This window comes from Mesocricetus auratus, unplaced genomic scaffold, assembly GCF_017639785.1.
Source record: "Mesocricetus auratus isolate SY011 unplaced genomic scaffold, BCM_Maur_2.0 Super-Scaffold_100025, whole genome shotgun sequence".
Classification (NCBI taxonomy): Eukaryota; Metazoa; Chordata; class Mammalia; order Rodentia; family Cricetidae; genus Mesocricetus; species Mesocricetus auratus.
In genome coordinates this window covers 15468673-15485345 of record NW_024429206.1, presented here as the reverse complement: position 1 = coordinate 15485345, position 16673 = coordinate 15468673, and the positions used below count along the sequence as shown (strand labels likewise).

Genomic DNA, 16673 nt, shown 5'->3' with positions numbered 1-16673 from the left:
CTTCAGTCTCAGCCAAAGATGACTCATTGCCCCCAGCCAGTGTCAGGCAAAATCCTCCAGCGACAAAGTTCAAGCCAGGCAGTGGTGACACATGCCTTTAATCAGCTTGGCCCTCCTTCCACAGCCGGGGAGCATCCACGTCCTTGGCTAACTGGCTTGGGATGCCCACTGCCGCCTCTCCTGAGGTCTGTCAGCAGCAGAGGCCCCCAACACAACAGCTTACAGACCTGTTTGCTGCTGCCACCTTCTCAAGCAGGCTCTCCAGGCACCAGCTGTCAGGAGTCTATGCCTCAGTCCCTCATACAGAAAAAGGCAGGAACTGTCCACACCGAAGAGAATGGAGACAACTCAGGAGTCACTTCTGCCCTTCACCCATGTGACCCTGGTGATCCGTCAGGTCACAATACCTGCCGAGCCATCTCGACAGCCTGTTGACTTTTTGTTTTGGGTTATGATTTTTATTCTGTGTAGTTGTTTATACATGCATGCATGCATATCTGTGTACCACGTGTGAGCCTGGTGCCTGTGGATGCCAGTTGTGAGATGCTGTGTGAGTGCTGGGAATTGAACCTGGGTCCTCTGGAAGGTCAATGCTCTTAAGAAAGCTTTTAGTAATTAAGAAACAAAACAAAAAACCGTTCAATGCAAGCCAGGTGGTGGTGGCACCCCTCTAATCCCTGCACTAAGGAGGTAGAGGCAGGCAGGTTTCTGTGAGTTCGAGGCCAGTCTGGTCTACAAACTTCCAGGATAGTCAGGCAGGGCTGTTACACAAAAAACCCTGTCTCAAAAACAAAAACTGCTCAAGGAAAATTAGTAAATATAAAAATAGAATTTTTATTGTTGAAATTACAAGTGTTTCTATTGGACTAATTTACATTTCTAGTATTAACAGTTCTCTAATATTAATGTTGTTTCTATTAAAAATGACAGAATTATACAGATAGGACAGATAGCTCCTTTTCCCCTGTAAGTGGCTGACCCTGCCAACAATTCTTCCCTGTGTGTCTGGCAAACTTTACTGCAGCCATGCTCCGTTCTCCGTGTAGATTTAAACTCAGATCTTATACATTTTTGGTGAAAACCATCAATAATAATTTTAGTTAACTGCAAATATGCTGGTGTATCAGAGGAATATCAAACAGCTAACACCTGAAGGGAAGGCTCCAGTTAATCAGGTTCATGTACATTTGACTACTGGGTTTTGCTTGTTTTGTTTTTGTAAACAAGCTGGCAAGATGCAGCCCTGGCTGGTTTGAACTTACTATGTAGACAAGGCTGGCCTCAAACTCTGCTCCTTGAGTGCTGGGACTGAAGGCTTGTGCCTTTAGGTCAGGTTACATTTGAATATAGTTAAAGGAAACAATTTATGTAAAATGTTCATTTTCTTAAAAGATGGTGTGTATGTGTGTGTGTATCTCCCAGGCGACATCTGAACCCAAAACGTTCCTGACCCAGTCTTCCAAGTTCAGGATTCCAGGCATGTACCACCTGCCCAATTAAGATGCTCTATCACAGCCGGGTGTTGGTGGCGCACGCCTTTAGTCCCAGCACTCGGGAGGCAGAGGCAGGCGGATCACTGTGAGTTCCAGACCAGCCTGGTCTACCGAGCGAGTTCCAGGACAGCCTCCAAAGCCACAGGGAAACCCTGTCTCGAAAAACCAAACAAAAAAAAAGATACTCTATCACAACTGATAATGACCCAATGCTGGTCATTCTCCTAAGTTGCCTTCCTGCTTCACACGCTGCCCATCTTGATAGAGGACCATCTAAATACAAAATCCCAGGGGGCTGCCGCTCAGGGTGGGAACTGCTTGAGGACATGCTAGGCCAGGGTTCAACACCCAGCCCCAACGGACAGAGCAACAACAAACAAAGCAGCACCAGCCAGCTTCTGCCAAGCAACTGCTACCTTAAAACAACAAACAGAGTCCTAACACTGTGCTTGCCCCCTTTCCAGACAACATCAGAGGCTTGGGTACACTTCAGCTCCACCCCACAAGCAGGGATGGGAGCAGTATTCCCCCAGGGAGTTGGCCTGTGGCGAGAGATGGGAGTGTCTGTTCATCACAGGGACACCTTCTGTTTCTTTTTCTTGGCCTTCAGTACAGGAGGGAGGGAGATCTTAAAAGCTGTCCTGCAATGAGAGAGAAAAGAAACATTTTAGGGCTCGGAAGCTCTCAGGAACCCACTCCCACTCAGCACCTGCAAAAATACTTACTCGCACGTGGTGCAGATGGGGCTGAAATTGCAGAAAACTGTTAAAAATGCAAAAGAACAAGGCAATAAGGAGTTGAAAACCAGATTACTTTCTGTGCTGCCTCCTCCCCCAAACAGACAGTAAGAAAAAGTCCACATCAGCTTACTGGACAGACACACAGAGCAGACATAGCCAATCTCAATGAGACTTCGATGACAGAAGCAGGCAGCCCTGTAGTCCACATGGATCGGAGGTGGGAGGATTAGCTGAGATCGCTGATCTTGATCCGGAAGAAAAACCCACTGTTTAAAAAAATAGCAAGAATAGGCAAGAAACTTTTAATTAAATCACAGGAGGAAAAACAGTAACAGTCCAGACACAGACAGCAGCCTTAGCCAATCACACACACACACACACACACACACACACACACACACACACACACAGCAGCCTTGGCCAATCAGCACTGAGGAGAATACTAACTAAGGACTGTCCTTTGGGGCCTGCGAGACGGCTCAGTGGGCTAAGGTACTTGGCACCAAGCCTGGTGGATGAACTGAGTTCCATTCCTGGGACCCAGGTGGTGGAAAGAGAAGTGACTCCTGCAAGTTGTCCTCTGCCCTCCACATGCACTAAGTGGGAAGCATGCACCCACACACATACACAAAATGCAAACAAAAGTAATTTCCTTCAACGTCTGTTAGGATTCATTTTTATTCATCCCACAACTATCTAAACAATTTTTAATTTAATTTGTGTGCTTGTGTGTGAGCACATACTTGTGGCAGTCAAAGACAACTGGGAGGAGTTGGTTCTCTCCTTCCCCCGAGTGGGTCCTGGAGAGGAACTCAAGTCGTCAGGCTTGGCAGCCAGCACCCTTACTCGAGGAGCCTCTCCACACCGAAGTACTGTGCTACGTAATCACATGAGCTCTGCAAACAACTTTCAGAGTAGAGAGATCTGGAAGTCCACCCTCCTCAGCCTGGGAACTCTGAAGCCACTCTGCCAGCAATTCCTTCCCTGGGATGCTAGAGTTGCTGGGCTGCCGCCGCCACTGTTAACTCACCAGTAAGTACTGCAGGAGAGAAGGCATCTGAGGCACCTTCAGGTACAATCCCCCTGTGATATCACAAGCCTGCAAGACAGAGGGGTTACTACCAAAGCAGAGCCTCAGCATTCCCAGGGGAAGGGGACTCAGGGGGCTCCACAAGCCTAGGAGGTCAGCTGGTATGAGGTTCGTGTACTCATTACCATCCATGCTACAGACACTAGCACACCTCTGCTCCAGATTCCCAGGCTATAGAGAAATTGTATGTCACTGTCACGAGGTGAGCTCCTAGAGCTGCCGACAGACAGTATGCCTCCCCCGCCCCCCCCCCCCCGCAACATCACTCTCTGCCCTCTGTGCCATGAGGCGTATTCTGAGTTTCCCAATGCTTTGCTTTAAATACAGTTTTCTTGCTGGTTTTAAGGAGGGAAAAGAAGAGCCCATCGGGCTGGTGGCCACAAAACTGATGTTACACTTTATAATTTCCATGACAATCAAGTAGGGTGATGGGGACAGAAAGCTGACAGAAGGCAAGGGCCAAGTCTAGGCCGCGAGGGGACAAGGTTAACTGTGGTTTTGGGCAACACCAAGGGGTCAGTAGGGGGCCCAGAAGGAAAACAATATGTGGGATGAAGAGAAGGCCACAGCAAGGCCTTGAGTATTAGCCAAAGTGTGCTGGGATGCTAGGGATGGGGGTGGGGTGGGGGTATGGGGCAGTTAAGCAAGGAGTAGCATGGCCTTTCTTGTGCCATCAGCAGCTTTCTGACTCCCAAGATGACAGGCTGGCTGGTGGAAGGAGTGTGCTAAGAGACCAGATGTCTGCAGGCCCCACAGACGGGTAGCTAGGAATGACGACAGGAGGTGGGATTCAGGATCTGTGCTGAGGGCAGATTCAACCAGATCATAGCGATATAAGGAGAGAAAGAGAAAGAGGAAAAGCCAGGCTGACTGCCCAGTGAACCACGCTGTACTCAGCGACGGGGCTCAAGTTTGGGAGAAGCCACTGCACAGAAAAGCTCTGTTCTGACACAGTGACTTGAGAGGTGATGGCATGTGACTGCAGAATAAGCCTGCCTGGACCCGAGGCATCTCGGTGAGGAACAGGGCCAAGAAGCAGCTCTCTATCAGAGTCCAGATCTCCAAGTTAACGACACTCTGAGAGCTGAAATAGGCAGCTACTAATCAAGACAGTTTGAAAGCCTAATAGTGGAGCGCAATGGGAGCTGACAGTGTGCACGCAGGAGCACAGAGTGGCTGAGGAGTGAAGAAAAGGCAGCCATTGCCCCCAACTGAACTTGACACATGACACAAGCACTGAATGTCACATGCCACCCACAGACAGGACTGACTCCTATGTTGTGTCTCATCCTCACAGGGTGGGGGTCCTGGATTTTAAAGACATAGAAATGTAATTAATTCTTAGGTATCTCTAAATAGTTCCTTAACATGCATTCTTATACATTAAAAAAAAAAACAAGACGGGTCTGGTGGTGCATGCCTACCCTAGCACTTGGTGGGGGGGGGGGCACAGAGGAAGTCGGATCTCTGTGAGTTTGAGGTCAGCCTGGTCTACAGAGCCAGTTCCAGAACAGCCAGGACTACACAGAGAAACCCCAAAAATACTGTCAAGCTGAGCCTAAGCAACAGCCACCCCAGCACTCTCAGACCCGTGCCTTCTCCCCTTCCCTCAGCCCAAGCACCGGCCTAGACCCAAGGCTGGTCTCTCTACCCCCACCCCTATCTGGCCGGCTGATCTTCAAGGACACACTTTTTTAAGGAAATGTTGAATGGGGAAGGGATGGTAACAATTTTCTTTACATGTATTATTTGTGTGTGTGTGTGTGTGTGTGTGTGTGTGTGTGTGTGTGTGTGTGTGTGTGTGTGTGTGTGTGTGTGTGCTTTCTGCAGCCAGTTTTTCTCCAGCACAGATTCTAGGTGGAGACCAGAGGAAAATGTGAGGCAGTCGACCTCTCCTTCCAGCTCATGGATCCCAGGAATGTAACTCAAGACATCAGCTTTGGGTACAGGCAAAGTTAGCCACTGAGTAATTCACTGGCCCACAAAGGCAGTCATCCACAGCTTGCTGATTATTTGGGGTGTGGGTACTTTTACCCTCCTCACCATTCTGGTAAAATTCAAAGATTCAGTTTCAAACTTCTCCCCAAAAGCAGTATCTAAAGCAGGAAAACTGTCATGAATGGGCTTACCACCCCATTCCCACCCCAAAGCAACGTCTTGTGGATATTAGTACACTGTGGGAAGATGTGCTGCCGTGAGTGGTGTAATTAAAAAGCTGAGCAGCCCACAGCTAGGCAGGAGAGGATAGCAGGACTTCTGGGCAGAGACAACTCTGGGAAGTAGAAAGGCAGAATTGCCAGCCAGACTGGGGAAGCAGGATGGGCAGTACCAAGATGAGGTAATACCACGTGGCAGAACATAGATTACGATAAATGGGTTAATTTAAGTTATAAGAGCTAGTTAGGAACAAGTCTTCTAAGATACCATGTCATTATCTACAGACTAGCGGTGCTGACGAGAAAGTACAACTATAACATCTAACAGTAATTGCCAAGACATATATGATGCAATGTATAGAATTTACATTTTCCTTAAAAATTAAATTATTTCCTAGTAAATTTTAAGGAGGGAAGCATGGTGTCACACATTTTTAATCTTCACACAGGCAGAAACAGGTAGACCTCTGTGAGTTTCAGGTTCAGCTACAGCTACAATAGTGGGATTCTGTTTCAAGACAAATAACCAGAAACAGATAAAAATCCATTTTAATTACACATTAAATTCAATATAACCAAGATACACTCTGTCTCTGCAGTCTTACTTGGTAGCCCAGGAGGCTATCCTCAAATTTCATGATCCTCCTGCCTCAGTTTCCTGACTTCTGGGATTGCTGGAGTGTGTCACCATGCCTGGCAAAGGCATTACCATCCTTACAAGTCTATCCACAGACTGTTCCCGTCCAAAAGCCTGGCTACTGCCACGCACTCCTTGGAAACATACCTGTTGGAGGAGCCCTGAATCCGAGTCTAGGACGCAGGCGTCAATGAGAATGTTCTGAAAGGAGCATTTCAAACACAGCAATGGTTATGGCTGGTTCAAACTTGCTGGACTCTGTTCTCCTGTATCATCTTTTTGAACAGGGTCTCAACTCTGTAGTCTAGACTGGAATGGAACTTGTTCTAATCCTCCTGCCTCTGCCTCCCGAGCATTGGTACAGATGTGTCCTATTTTGTGCAGCCAGACCCTATTCCTAAAATGGGTCCGTTTACGTGTACAGCGATGCTGTAAGGTGGACACTGAGGTATATTTGGCATCTGACACATCCAGTACAGGTCCTAACTCCTGTCTCCAAAGCCTGACCCCTTTTCACAGCAACATTCTCCATGCTGAAGATAATGCAGAGCTCTAGTGGTGCTGTATGTTTGAACTGAGGTTTAGAGAAGGGGGCTGGAGAGATGGAGCAGTGGTTGAAAACACTGGCTGCTCTTCCAGAGGACCCTGGCTCAATTCCCAGCACCCAGATCCTATCTCACAACCATCTGTAACTCTAGTTCCACAGGATCTGACACCCTCTCCTGGCTTCCACAGGCACCAGGAATGCACATGTCGCATATCTATACATGCAGGCAAAACACTTAAAACACAAAACCAAAACAAAACAGAGAAAGAAGATAATATTCCAAGTTATCTGAACATCTCAGTTACCTACAAAGTACATGCCTCACTACAATAAAAAGAGAGACACTGTGAGGCAGAATGGTACACACCTGTTATCCTAGCTACCTAGCACTGACAGGGCAGGGCACTTCTCAAGTTCCAGGCTTGTTTGGGTTACAGAGAGCTCATGCCAGCCTGGGCAGGTAAGCAAGAGCCTGTCTCAATACAAAACGAGAAGAGACCGGGGACACTCGGGTCATGTAGAGTTTGCCACACATGTGAAAGAAGAAGTGAGGGGAGGGGAGGGGAGGGGAGGGGAGGGGAGGGGAGGGGAGGGGAGGGGAGGGAAGAAGCTGAGGGTTGTTGTATCAAACTGCCAACCCAGAGATTCTTAGGTACATGTGGGCTAACAGGATGACTACCAAGACACCCAACACAAAATCAAGCTTGAGTGCATAGCTCTGAGAACACTGCCCAGTCACAGGGACCCAGGACCCTAAACAGAAAAATGACAGGTACCCAGTGTGAATTCTGAACCCCCAATCCACTAATGGGCTCTTTAGCCAGAACACCACTATGCAAGAACAACAGTGATCACATTTTTCTTTTTAAGATGGGATCTCTCTACTTAGCCCTGAAGCTGTCCTGGAACCCTACATATAGACCAGGCTGGACTCAAACTGAAAGAGGTGTGTACCTCCACCCTCGGCCTCTGATTATTTCTTTCGGGAATTAGGAAGGCTTATGCCTCACCTGCTTCTGAGCAGCGAAGATGACATTCATGAAGTTCATGTACTGTAGCGCACTGTCCTCTGCAGCCTTGATCACCTGCAAACACAGCTGTTAGATCTCAAGTACTTCCCAGGACTCAGTGTGACATGACCTACTGCAAGCCACAGGCAGTACCACTTTTCCAGTTCATCTTCCTACTTAGTACTAATTAAACCCCTGAAGTGTAAGGTGACAACAGGTCTTTTCCAGTCCTTGTTAGACTGATGGGCATCTGTCCAGAGTGTCCAGCACACACTGGGAGGCCAGGGGACAACTATGGGAGTTAGGTCTCTCCTTACATCTAGGGTCCTGGGGACTAAAGTCAAGTCAGCAGGCTTCGACCAGGCACCTTCACTGACTGACTGACTGAGACATCTTACTGGCCCAAGAGCTCTTCATTTTAGAAATATTAATTATCTATAGAAGTAGCAATGTTGAAAATGGTTTTCCAGATGCCTTTGTGAGACAGGGTCTTACTATGCAGCCCTGGATGACCTAGAACTCAATATGTAGATCACATTGTCCTTCAACTCACAGAGTCCAGTCTGTGTCTCCCTCCCCAGAGCTGGAATTCAGTGCATGTGATACCATGCCAGGATCCATCCCCATGTTTTCCAGCTGTCTGCAGTTATACGTAAGTTGTATATACTCTTACCAATATCCTTGATTTCATCTCCTGGTTATCTATAAAGACATAAAAACATTATAATTTAACAAACAAGATAGCTTAAAAGGCAGCACTAAAATTAAAGAGTGATAGTTGCAAAACAATCAGTTCCCACCTTTAACTGCCTTGTTCATTCTGTGAATGTCTGCATTCATTGACATTAAGGAGAATAAAAACTCTGCTCCACAAACGTCTCCACTAACAGGAAAACAGACCTTCAGATTTTAAATCAGCCCCTCCCATCTTCTGCCATGACAGCCATGTGGCTGGGCTTGGGTTTTGTTGCCCATTTTGTACTCACCAAGGAAAGCATGACCTCTGTATGTGAAGACCACAGTATGAACACCTGACTGTCCACCATCCTAGATTCCAATGCTGGGGCCACGCCCAAACCAGTCAGTCCATCCAGTGAGATGATGAATTTGAAAGCCACACAAAGAGGATCTGGACAACTGAATAAAAACTCCAGGATGTAAATAGTACTTGATACTATTCACAAAAGCAAGGCTGAGAGCCCATGTCACATGACATCAGGTGCTGGGAAGAGTCTGGCTACCCTATGCTTCAGACAGGTCACCTGCTCACCTACAGAGCTCCACTTGTGAGGTGGGTAAAAGTACCTACACCCCAAATAATCAGCAAGCTGTGGATGACTGCCTTAACAGTTCCCAGGAACCAAGTATCTAGGAGGCTGGGGGTGTGGGGGAGGGCATCTGGAGTTTCTTTGTGATCACTTTTGGCCCTAGGCTCTGGGAAGCCAGAGGATCTGGAGTTTCCTTGTACCAGAGGCCTACGTGTCTCTTCTGTAGCCTGTCATGGCTGCTACAGCAGGGGCTGAGTGAGGATCGGGTCCCTTTATTTCTAAATTATTAGAAGTGAAGCCCCTGAGTTTGATTTGCCTCTTCACCACTCACTAATTAAGCTGTGAGGCCAGTAAGCAGCTTTTAACATCAGTACTGCAGATGTCAACCGAGGAATAAGAGCAAAGCAAGCACCAGGCTAGGAGAGGAAGAAGCTGGAGAGGTGGCTCAGCAGACCACAGCACCGGCCGCTGATGCAGAGGCCCCAGGCTTGGTTCCACTTGGTGGGTCACAACCACCTTTGACTCCAGTTTTAGGGGAGTTAATGCCCTCTTTTGACCTCACCGGAAGCAGCACCAGGCTCCTCAGATGGCCATGGGAACACCCTGAAGGCTAAAGGAGCAGCTGCACAGAGTGCTGGGGAGCCAGGTGCAGGAGAAGCCACCAGTAAACACCCTTACGACGAGACTGTTTGAGAACGCGCCCGCACAAGGATACAGCAGAGGGCTTTGGCGAGGGATCCTGCTAGCAGTGTCTCTGTGTGCTGGCCCTTTAAGTCACCTGCAGATGTTAAAGAGCACGAAAGGGGAACGTCTGAGTCTTTTTACAAATGAAGTCAATCTTTTTAATAATTTACTTTTCATTTGCATCGGTATGTCTTGTGAAGGTGTCAGATCTTGGAGTTACAAACAGGTATGAGCCGTCCGTCATGTGGGTGCTGGGAATTGTACCCAGGTTCTAAGGAAGAATAGCCAGAGCTCTTAACCACTGAGCCATTTCTCCGGCCCTCACATGAAGTCGTTTTGAAACTCAAGTATTCCTAAATAAAAAGACATGTTCAAAGTGGATCTCAAAACACAGAGACCAGTAATCATTAAGCCCAAGTAAGCTACTCCATGTCTCTTTTCAAGGTGTCCCATGTAAAATTAGTTAGGGGAAGGAGGGGCAGAGATGGGAGTTGAGGGACTGGGAGAGGTGACTGAAGAGCTCTGGATATTCTTCTAGAGGACCTAGGTCCAAGGCCCGGCATCCACGTGGTGGCTCACAACCATCTATAACACCAGTTCCAGGAGATCTGATATCCTCTTCTGGTCTCCACAAAAACCAGGCACACACATGGTGCATAGGCACACATGCTGCCAAAACATCCATACAAGTAAAATACACCACCCCAAAAGGCAAAAAAATAAAGGACACGGAGTTTCATTTAGGATAAGGTTGAGATGGACGGTAGGATGTCTCTGAAACAGTGTTACACACCTAGCTACTCATCTGCACACTCAACAGTTAAAACAGAGCCAGGTGTGGTGTACACCTTTAATCCCACCATGCTGGAGGCGGAGGCAGGCAGCTATCTGTGAGTTTGAGGCCAGCCTGGTCTACACAGCAAGCTCCAAGACAGCCAGGGCTACACAGGGAGATTCAGTCTCCAAAAAAAAAATCACTGCCTTGGAACTCAATGTTTTCGTTTTGTTTTTGACTCTATGTGTGTGTGTGTACACACGTGTGCACGAAGCCTGCAGAGGCTCAAAGAGGGTACTGGCTTCTCTGGAGCTGGAGTTAGAGGAGGTGCTGTGCACCAAACCTGGGTCCTCTCTGATAGCAGCAAGTGCTGTTAACTTCTCAGCCATGTCTCCACTACTAGAGCTCACTTACTTTTTCAAGTTTACAGCTGCGTGCCCATCGCCATACTCTAATTGTTGACCAGTTTCCATCGGCTGAGACCATGGGGCCCACATGTGCGTCCCAGCCCTGGGATACTGTCAACCCCTTCTCAACTCTAGATTTCCTTTTTCTTCCAGGTGACTGCTGCAGACCAAAGGCTGAAAACGTCGGCAGGTTACAAGGATACTAGAGCCCCAAGCTGGGAAAGGCACTTTTGACTTTTAAAATGACAACACAGGAGGGTGTGGTGACTTGGATGAGAATGGCTGCCACATGCTCAGACATTTGAATTTTGGTTCCCCGGTTGGAGGAACTGTTTGGGAAGGGAGGATTGGGAAGTATGGCTTTGTTGGAGAAGTGTCACTCAGGGTGGACTTTATGGTTTCAAAAGCTCAAGCCATTCCCTGTTAGCTCTCTCTCACAAGTCTGTGCTTTTGGATTAGATGTAAATTCTCAGCTACTGCTCTAGCACCAAGCCAGCCTGCCTGCCTGCCACTATGTTCCCCACCATGAAGGCCATGGGTTCTACTACCTTCCAGAACCACGAATCTGAAATTAAATGTTTTGTTAGTTGCCCTGGTCAGAGTGTCTTTTTTTTTTTTTTTTTTTTTTTTTTGGTTTTTCGAGACAGGGTTTCTCTGTGGCTTTGGAGGCTGTCCTGGAACTCGCTTGGTAGTCCAGGCTGGTCTCGAACTCACAGAGATCCGCCTGCCTCTGCCTCCCGAGTGCTGGGATTAAAGGCGTGTGCCACCAACGCCCGGCGGTCAGAGTGTCTTATCACAGCAATAGAAACATAACTGAGACAGAGGGACTCATGAGCCTCTCCTGGTCGAGGACCCATTAACAACTGATAGCCTGGTATGGAGAGCTTGGCTTTTCTTAAGGGTGTGGTCCATACCTATGAGTATATGGGCAGTCTAAGCTTTTTGTTTTTTAAGACAAAAATCTCTCTAGATAGTCCTGGATGTCCTGGAACTGGATATGTAGACCAGGCTGTCCTGGAACCCCTAAGAGGCCTGCCTGCCTCTGCCTCCTGAATGCTGAGATCAAAGGCATTTGTAACCCTAGCCAGATTATGTAAAATAAATAAATAAATAATGGACACATGTTTGGGAGAGGGTGAGAAGATAAGAGTTAGGAAGAAGAATGGGGTTGGCGAATATCACCAAAATGTATCGTAGGCATGTATGAAATCCTCAAAACAGTTAATAAAAACCGTACACTTTAAAAACATACAGCAAATTACCACTACAGAGAGATGACAGTGACAACAGCCAGGCTCTCACCCTTGGTCATCAGATCTTTGATCTCCTCAGCGATCACGTCATTTGCGGCTGTCAACAGCTCATATTTGCCGTCTTTACTCCCAGAGGGATTGCAGTCAGGAAGGGGGTTGCCAGGGTCTCCGAAGAAGTCTCCAAGTCTGCCGTTCTTCCCCGGGTATAAGAATCGACTGACAGGGCAGAGTAACCAGAATGTACTACACACATGTATGAAGCTGCCACGGAACTGGGAAGCAGCCTCCCACAGCAGAGCACTGGCTCCTACCTTTCCTGAATGTGACTGGCTATCACAGCCAGCTGGTTGGAGCGGTGCATGAACAGGTGGGAATTTGCGAGCACCATCACAGCATCCATGCACTTGGATAAAGTAAACTGACAAACACAAGAAAAACAAGTCATCCCCTGATGCAGACGTCACTGAAAAACCAATTATTTAGTACTTAGTTTTATTTACTTATATACTGTGGTGTGTTTAAGGAAGGGTCTTCCCCTGGGTGGCCTGATGTTCACTGAGTCCAACAATTCACCTGTCTCTACCTCCCCATGTCATGACATGTGCCACTGTGTACAGATAGTCCTGACATCAGACACAATGATTCAACACTGAAATTTTCCTCAGCTTTACCTCTCCTAAAACCTGGAGAACAGTACCTGAGACAAATCATTTATAGGTTAGAACATTATTTCTCAAATACTGGCATTACACGTAGGGCCACAATGTAACCCAGGAAGCCTTGAACATAGGAGACAGAGGCAGCTGGACCAGGAGTTCAAGACCATTCACAGGCTGTACAGCATGCCAAGGCCAGCCTGGGATACCTGAGTTTCTGCACTGAAAAAGTTAAAAAAAAAAAAAAAGCACAATCTTGTTTGTTTTGTTTTAATACATAAACTGTGTTTCATCAAAATTCAAAACCTGGGCCAATGAGATGACGCAGCAAATATAAGAAACGTGATGCCTGGGACCCACTTGGTGGGAGGAGCAAACTAACTTCAGACCTCTACAAGCATGCAAGCATCCACACACATACACAAACAAAAAAATAAATGTTAAAAAAAAAAAAGCCGCCGGGCGTTGGTGGCGCACACCTTTAATCCCAGCACTCGGGAGGCAGAGGCAGGAGGATCTCTGTTCGAGACCAGCCTGGTCTACAAGAGCTAATTCCAGGACAGCCTCCAAAGCCACAGAGAAACTCTGTCTCGAAAAACCAAAAAAAAAAAAAAAAAAAAAAAAAGCCAAAAGGGTGACCCTATCTCAAAACTTCACAGACAAAGTCTGGTGGGATAGCTCAATGGTTAAAGGAACATCCCACCAAGCCTGATGACCCAGGTTCATCCCCCAGAGCCCACAATGATTAGAGCAAAAAACAGACACCTGAAAGTTGTTCACTGACCTCCACATAAGTGCCGTGGCACACCATACCCCCACCACCCCAGGTAAATATATAACAAAAAAATCCTACTCTTACGATAGACATATGTTTAGAAAAGCAAAACAGGCCGGAGGCAATCAATGGTTGCCTGCACCTGTGGGGGAAGCAGGGCTGACGGTCAACAGGTCTGAGGACTCCATGTGTGTTCCAAGAAGGAACTGTGGGCCAGTTACACAACTTCCCTGCTCTAGTAACTCCCTGGTCTCAACAGTGCAACTGGTGGCTTTCACACACTCACAGCTTTCCTTTTCTGACAGTGTCTGCAGCCCAGATAGCCAAAGATGGGCTTGAGCTCTGGTGATCGGCCTGCCTCCACATGAGTGCTAGGATTGGACCAGGGCCTCCACAAGCAGCTTCTAAAGACAACCCTGCTCGAAGGGCGGTGGGAGGCACACAGACACACAGGAGCTATGGAGAATCACCGGAAGGTTCAAGCCATCTTACCTGAGATCCTTTTAATGCTTGCTTTCCCCACCAAATCGGGTTGGTGTCAACTACGATAACCAGAAGATTCAACTCATCTTCTGCAAACAGGAACAAGAGTAACATTTTAAAATGTCAGCCTCATGAAATAGATAACATTCCTGAGGGGCAATCAATCAACTAGAGGCCTTCGAATGGTTATCATCCTCTGATGGATCACGAGCTCACCAAAGGGCCAAGTTCCCTTAAAGGTTAAGGGCTGAGGCCACAGCTGAATAATAGCGTGCTTGCCTAGTACTGGGGAAGTCCTTGGGTTGATAGGTGGCATCTCATTTTAAAAAAGAAGACAGGGGTCAGAGGTGTAAAGGCACCTACAGCCATGCCTGATGATCTGAGTTCAATTCCTGGAATGCACATGGTTAGGTGAGACCTGACTCAACAAAGCTGCCCACTAGTAAACACACACACGGAAAAAAATTTTAATTTTAAAGGCTGGGAATGATGGTGTATTGTCTTCAATCCCAACACTTGGAAGGCAGATGGACCTCTGTGAGTTCAAAACCAGTCTGGTGCAGGCCTACCAGGGTTGGGGAGCTGGGCAGACCTTATTCAGCTCTCACCTGCCCCACAGCATTACAAGTGCTAGGCTGTGGGTGGGGCAGGCTAACCCTCTGCTCCTGACACATGGTGAATACAAATATACACTGACTTAACCTGGAATCTCCAGTAATAGGAGACTAGGGACCCATGAGCAAACTAGGTTGGCCCAAGAGCAGCCAGGATGACCCATTATAAAGCAGCCAAGCCAGTTGTGATCAAGAATATTTTATTGGCAGGGTGGTGGTGGCTCACATCTTTAATCCCAGCCCTCAGAAGGCAGAAACAGGTGGATCTCTGTGAGTTTGAGGCCAGCCTGGTCTACAGAGCGAGTTCCAGGACAGCTAGGGCTGTTACACAGAGAAACCTTGTCTCGAAAAAGAAAAATTGTTCAGGCTTGAACTTGGTAACCTCCTACCTCTTTGAGTATCTGACATTACAGGCATCTGGCACCACACCCAGCCAAGAGCCTACACTTTCACGGGACAAAGCAATCTTGCCAGTGCCTGCTGTCATGAAAAGCCTGGGTGCTCCTGTGATAAGCACAAGGCAGTACCCAATTTATTGCCTCCTACCTTCCTCCCTGCAGCCCCTGCTCCTTCTTAAGAATCATCCTGCACCTCCAGTTTCTGCAAAACCAAATCCTACTTACTGTCACTTCCTTGCTAGTACCCAGAAGCTTGAGAAAGAAAACCAATGTGTTGCCTGTCAGAAATGTGCACATGAAACATCTCTGCCAATTTCCTTCAGCCTCCGCCCCCCTGGCTGACAAGCCCTGCCAGGCTGGCCTTTCTCATACAGGTCTGAGCAACAGCTCTGACTGTTGGGTGCACCTCTCTGGCCCTCCACAATCCATTTTTCACACAGAAGTCAAAGTGATGTGTCTAATGTTATCAATCCAAGTAATTCTGGGCCAGTGAGAGGGCTCAGCTGGTAAAAGCAATGCTGACAAGCCCGACTGAGCTCCATCCCTGAGACCCAATTGATCAATAAGAGAACCCGTCCCGCCCAGCGGTGGTGGCGCACGCCTTTAATCCCAGCACTAGGGAGGCAGAGGCAGGCGGATCTCTGTGAATTACAGGCCGAGCTGGTCCGACAGCCTCCAAAACAATACAGAGAAACCCTGTCTCGTAAAAAACAAACAAACAAACAAAGAGAACCGGTCCCACAATTTGTCCACTGACCTCCATGAGCATGCTAGAGCACACACACACACACACTGATACGACACAAGCAAATGCAAGAATCTTTGGGAGGAGATGTAGTTTGAAAGCTGTAACTAGTAGCTCAGTGTATGAGTAAGCGCCTCCCACCATCCTCTCTGCTCCCACCGCCCAGTTTGCTCTTCTAAGTTTCACCTCCCGGGATGTTTGTACTTAAAATGAACTTCATAACGTTGCTAAAACCACAGTTCTAGTATCTCCATCTTTCCCGGACTCCTAACGAAACACAGTCCTCTTGAGCTGAGTTGCCACACATTTGTCTTCACGGCCCTGGTGACCTCTTGGAATTAATTTCACTTGTCAACTGCCTCTCTCGACCATAAGACACCACACACTCAAAAGTCCCCTGTGTTGAGTTCTGTGCTATACTCTCCAGTTTGGAAAATATTGTCCAATGCAGAGGGGGCAATTCCAGTATTCGCTGAATGACACACTGGGCATGCTAATGCAGGCCTGTAATGACAGAACTCGGAAGGCTAAGGCAGGTCGAGCGAGCGCCCACATAAAAAAAATAATTAGGGCTGGGGATGTGGCTCAATTGGTAGACCGCCTACTGGGAATGCACAAAGATCTGAGCACCACATAAAATCGAGCCTGGTCGGGCACGCCTGTAATTCCCAGCTTTCTAAAGCAGGCTGGCGGATCAAGAGTTCAAGGCCATCCTTCAGCGAGTTCTACGTGACACCCAGTCTCAAAAATGAAATTGCTGAGTGAATGGACGAACACACCGGCTGCCCGTCTAAAGACCAAACGTGTCCCTCCCAGCCCTGCTCCGCGTTCCAGCCCGTGCCACCCTCACCGTCTGCGGCCATGGCGCCCCTATGCCTCCTCGGTGAAGAGCCGCCCACGGTTCGCCGTGCGCACGCCAACTTCTGTCGCTCGCGAGTGACG

At 47.9% G+C, this 16673-nt stretch overlaps 1 protein-coding gene and 1 long non-coding RNA gene across 2 annotated transcripts; one reads left to right on the top strand and one right to left on the bottom strand.

Annotated features, from left to right (window-relative positions):
• Window positions 1-814: 814 nt before the first annotated feature.
• Window positions 815-16665, bottom strand: Gtf2h3 (general transcription factor IIH subunit 3). Its single transcript, XM_005080616.4, has 13 exons — window positions 16582-16665; window positions 13984-14063; window positions 12372-12478; window positions 12110-12276; window positions 9657-9719; window positions 8474-8503; window positions 8347-8375; window positions 7674-7748; window positions 6264-6317; window positions 3264-3332; window positions 2364-2499; window positions 2219-2255; window positions 815-2134 (listed from the first exon to the last, which is right to left on the bottom strand). Exons 1-13 carry the CDS (start codon window positions 16592-16594, stop codon window positions 2065-2067), a joined length of 930 nt encoding a protein of 309 aa, XP_005080673.1. The 5' UTR covers window positions 16595-16665; the 3' UTR covers window positions 815-2064.
• Window positions 3143-11402, top strand: LOC121133968. The gene is made up of 2 exons (XR_005870978.1): window positions 3143-3265; window positions 10961-11402. It is a non-coding gene; the product is annotated as an uncharacterized LOC121133968 (long non-coding RNA).
• Window positions 16666-16673: the final 8 nt, after the last annotated feature.